Raw genomic sequence first — 4,474 nt, 5'->3', positions numbered from 1 at the left:
ATATATATATATATATATATATATATATATATATATATATATATATATATATATATATATATACATATAATGGCTGTACTTTCTTAGGAGCACTTGATTGGAAATGCATTGATCAGGCTTTTGCCTGCTGTAATTAAAAATTGCCAATAAAGGTTTTTCAGATGCCTTAAATAGCTGATCTGCAGATTCACTCTTCAACTGAAGGTTAAAAATCCAACTTTTTCTGTCACATGGATGCATAGAGGCTCCCAATACACACTACCATGCATTTACGGGAGTTTTTCCCATAAATTCTCTAATCTGTGGTTGCCACTCTAACAAGATAATAGATCCCTGTTTTCTTGTGTCTTCTGTACTCCTGAGCTCCTTCAATGGGTAAAGAACAGTTTTATATCTAAGTCTGTCCCACTTCCAGTAAATAGTTTTTTCTAGACACACCTATATGGGAATGAACCTGATATTCAGACAGTTTACTTTGCATTTTTCCCAAAGCAGATGTTTTCTTTACTTTGTTATATGTCTCCTCACGCTTGAGTCATGACATTCCAAATTGCTGCATAGGTCCAACCAAAACTGACCAGTCTATTTTGGTCCAAGATAATCATACCTGACCAGCCCCATGAATTAAAACTAGATTAATTCATGTAAGCTGATTTTCCATCGGAGTAAACTTTAAACTGTGTTCTGGCCTTGATGCTGACACTTTTTGTATCAAATCACTACGAAATGTAAACAATACAAATTGCAATGTAGCTTCTTTTTTTTTTAAAGTAAAATAGACATAAGGAGATCAGAAACAGAAGGAATTATAATACTCTACTAATTATTCATCAAAGCATATTCGCTAGCCTAGTAAACTAGCCCCACCCGCCAGCAGCCAAAATCATTTTTGCCTGTGAGTTTGGTCTAGCCTTGATCAATGCCCCAGGCCCTAGAACTTACGGGCCAATCACAACGCAGAGATGTGTTTTGAATGTCTGGATGCAAAGCGGACGGGGTTTTGATGGCGTGACGGCAAAACTGCGCAACACTGGAGAAAGCACAACAAGGGAGATGGCAACAACTACTGAACAGTAGCATGCACTGCGGCAGCAGCAGCTTTCAATGGAGCGCTCAATTTAAAGTTAAAAGTTTTCTTTTCTGTTGCTGTTGTTCAATAAAATTAAGTTTTAAGATCATTTGAGGCGAGAATATTATACTCTAAAGCGTAACTATATGCGTAATTTAAAAAAACTATTTCCGAAGTTGAGAGGACCGTGGCAACAAGTGGACCCCCGAGGCCAACGGCAGCCAGGGTTAACCGTAGCCCTTCTGCAGCGGCCCTATCTCGGCATAGTCTTGTGTGAAGGACCGCTGGCTATGATTGCAATTATTGACTCAGCTTTGGAATCAAGTTTTGAGTCAAACTATCGTTGAAACATGAGCAGGAAGAGGCTCTACGCTCATTCATTTTTCAGAAGGACGTATTCACCAATTTACCGATAGGCTGTTTGTTTACACTCCCCTACCAGCTTTCTGTCACACTTACCACATCACAGTCAGTTGCGCTCATCGGTCAGAGCGTTGGCCAATAGGCACAGACATGGTTTAAAAAACAACGGATTGTTCCCATCAACAATCTTCCGATGTCTCATTCATCGGGGCCAGACTAAATTACACATTTAATCTTTAGTCCGGTTTATCAGGCTATATGTTCACTACCTTTATTTGATTCTTTCTTAAACTCAGAAAGGTATATCAAAGTAGATTATGAAGGTTGATGAGTTTATAGATGCACAGTAGATGCTTTTAAATAGAAAGTATAAAACAAGCATAAAAATATAGTAAAATTCAGACTCAGGAGCTCTAATGTGGATATGTACTGGCCCTGCCTTTGTCACTAGTCTTGCAGAGTTCCTGAGTGGGTTTTGGTTTTCTTGTCCACATGTGGCTGGTGGCTTAGACTTCACTCACTCACTGGGGTAGTTACGCGTGGGGTGTAATGGTAGTTTGAGGAAAAGGAGCTACTTTTAAAAGCTATTTGTTGCTTGAATTCACAAAGCAGGAGCAGAATCCACATGCTTCAAGAAAAGCTGAGCTTGTTCTAAACAGGAAGAAGGGAAATTCTCAATCCTGGTCACGGGTCAGCTTTCTCTCAACCAGAGTTCAATGGTGATAGTAAGATAAAGTAATGCTAACCCCAGATACAAATGGCTCAGGTGAGTGGGCAGACCCCACCTCCACATTTTGAGCAGGAAATAGAGGCTCTGCTCCTCCACAATGAAAGAAGTCAGTTGATTTGGTTCGCACATGGAAATGGGATTCCTCCTACAAGCTTCTCTTTAGAGATCATATAAGCACGTCTCGCTGGGAGCAAACTCAAGGGCACATCCAGCTCCTGCTGGAGTAACTACAGTTAAATGTAAAACTATTCACACCCTCCACAATTAAGATCTAATGTAGTCTTTTAACTTTTAGAACTAGAAGTAAAATTAACATTTTGAAGGGGACCAGAGTCCTGAATTGAATGTAATAAGAAAATCAGTGAAGGTAGCGACAGTCTAGGAAGATGACACAAGTCTTTCCCTATAGAGATGACCGAGACTAATAATCAAACTACCTGTAACAAAAAAGAATACAAAAATGTAAAATATTACATTTACTTCCAGTAATTGGTTTTGCAATGGTTATTCAGAAGTTATTTTTTTAGAAATGATAAATAAATCAAAATTTTTAAGATATAGAAGTCTGATTCCATATTTTGCTTTTTTCAAGGAAATTATTTTGTAAGTCTGCCAGGGGTATGAAAAATGTCCTCTGGTTCGTCTGGCTTGGGAGGGCTTCCTAAATGATCTCTACAGCATTCCTTAAGGATTTCGCCTCTGGACCTGTTAGCTCTGTTACCCCATATTTAATCAACACAAGACAAAATCAGAATTTAACAAAAATAATTATTTATCTTTTCCTAATATTTATCTGTCCTTTACAAAACAAATGTAACCAAGTCCAATTTCTGGTCAATCTGGTTGGATTATCTGTAATACTACTACTTCACTATTAATTACATGCTTGCTCTCTGTAAATACCATCTGTTCAGCAAACTCCAAACACAGTTGTTAAAAATTGTTGATATAAAAGATATGGCTCATTAAACTGAAGCATTTTGGAATGTAATGTAGGAGTTTAAATGGAATGAGTTATATTCTCCAGACCTCAACCTGCAAACTTCAGTAGAATATTTTCTAGAGCTATTGTCAATTAATCCTTAATTGCACTACTTATTTAGCAGGCATCCTTTGCACTGTTGATATGAGCGTTCCTTTGCTCCTTATGGCGTCTTTGTGCTGGAAGTGAGCCCCGATTGTAACTCATCACTGCAGGGTATATATACCATGTCAGCATGCTGCGGGGGAGGTCGATATCCCGCCAAGGCAAATAAATATATTAACATTTACTCATTGCAAGTCATGCATTAACAGTGATATGAACTTTAGTGATGACTTTTATCCCTTCAGTTCGTTCAAGCAGCCTTTAAGGCAATGATCACCCCCCTGCTGCAGAGACGGTCTGCAGCAGGGATCAGAGAGCGACATCTGAAAGTAATACAAACTGCACTGTGCACAGCAACCACTTTAAATGGACTGGATACAACTTCTTAGCGCCTCAAAGAGCAGGACTTCCCTCCTGGAGGCAAAAAATTATATCAACTTACCACCCCCGTGTCCAGCTGCTCGGTGGTCAGAGCAGGAGCCGCTCCAATCAGAGGAAAGAAACACAGAATTGGGGAAAAGATCAGCATCTCCGGCAAAATGTTCCTTATCCGCATGCGAAGGAGAGAAATCATGATGCCCTATGACAGGTTGATCCTGCTGGGCTCAAACAAACACTCAAACGGCCGCATCCACGGGATAAAAGCACGCGCCGAGAAACTGAAACATGGAGCAGTTTACCTTACAGTGGAGCGCAAACACATAAAACACATTAAAACCGGTGGCGATGAGTAACCTTTGGGATTTATACAAGTTCGTTTTTATTCCACACAAAACGATATCGATAGAGATAAAACTAATAGGTCATGATCGCGGGAAAGGGATGGATTATTCATAGATTAGTCCATTGGAAGTGAATATCCTAAAGGAGTGAGAGGAGAGAGAGAGACACTCCACTCGTGGCAGTGCAGTCTCCAGCACTGAGGAACCACAGCAGCTGCGTGGGGCTCCGCTGAAGGAGAGCGCTTGTTGACGCGCACAGTGAGGAGCGTTTCCACGGTCTGAGAGGGAGGAGTGGTGTGGCTGTGGGGGACTGGTGGATTCCTCATGCGTAATCTGAGAGTCTTGGGGTTTAGACACGAAATGTGTCTGCTTTGTTCATAGGATAGAGTATCATTTTACTTATGCAATAAACAAATAGATAAAAAAAAAAAGGACAATCGTCATACAAAATGTTTGTAAATGCACTGGAAAAAGTATAACCTTGCACAAATAAAAAAAAAAAA

General features: G+C 39.9%; 1 protein-coding gene across 1 annotated transcript in view; it reads right to left on the bottom strand.

The window, feature by feature from the left end:
• LOC107090968 (matrix metalloproteinase-17-like) overlaps window positions 1-4,214 on the bottom strand; it is a 115,209-nt gene extending 110,995 nt beyond the window's left edge. Inside the window, exon 1 of the mRNA XM_015384637.1 lies at window positions 3,692-4,214. Within this exon, the coding sequence (XP_015240123.1) occupies window positions 3,692-3,823 (132 nt within the window). The 5' untranslated portion in view covers window positions 3,824-4,214. The remainder of the gene's footprint in view (window positions 1-3,691) is intronic.
• Window positions 4,215-4,474: the final 260 nt, after the last annotated feature.

Source organism: Cyprinodon variegatus, unplaced genomic scaffold (assembly GCF_000732505.1).
Source record: "Cyprinodon variegatus isolate N-32 unplaced genomic scaffold, C_variegatus-1.0 Scaffold318, whole genome shotgun sequence".
NCBI classification, from domain to species: domain Eukaryota; kingdom Metazoa; phylum Chordata; class Actinopteri; order Cyprinodontiformes; family Cyprinodontidae; genus Cyprinodon; species Cyprinodon variegatus.
This window is presented reverse-complemented; position numbering and strand designations above follow the sequence as displayed.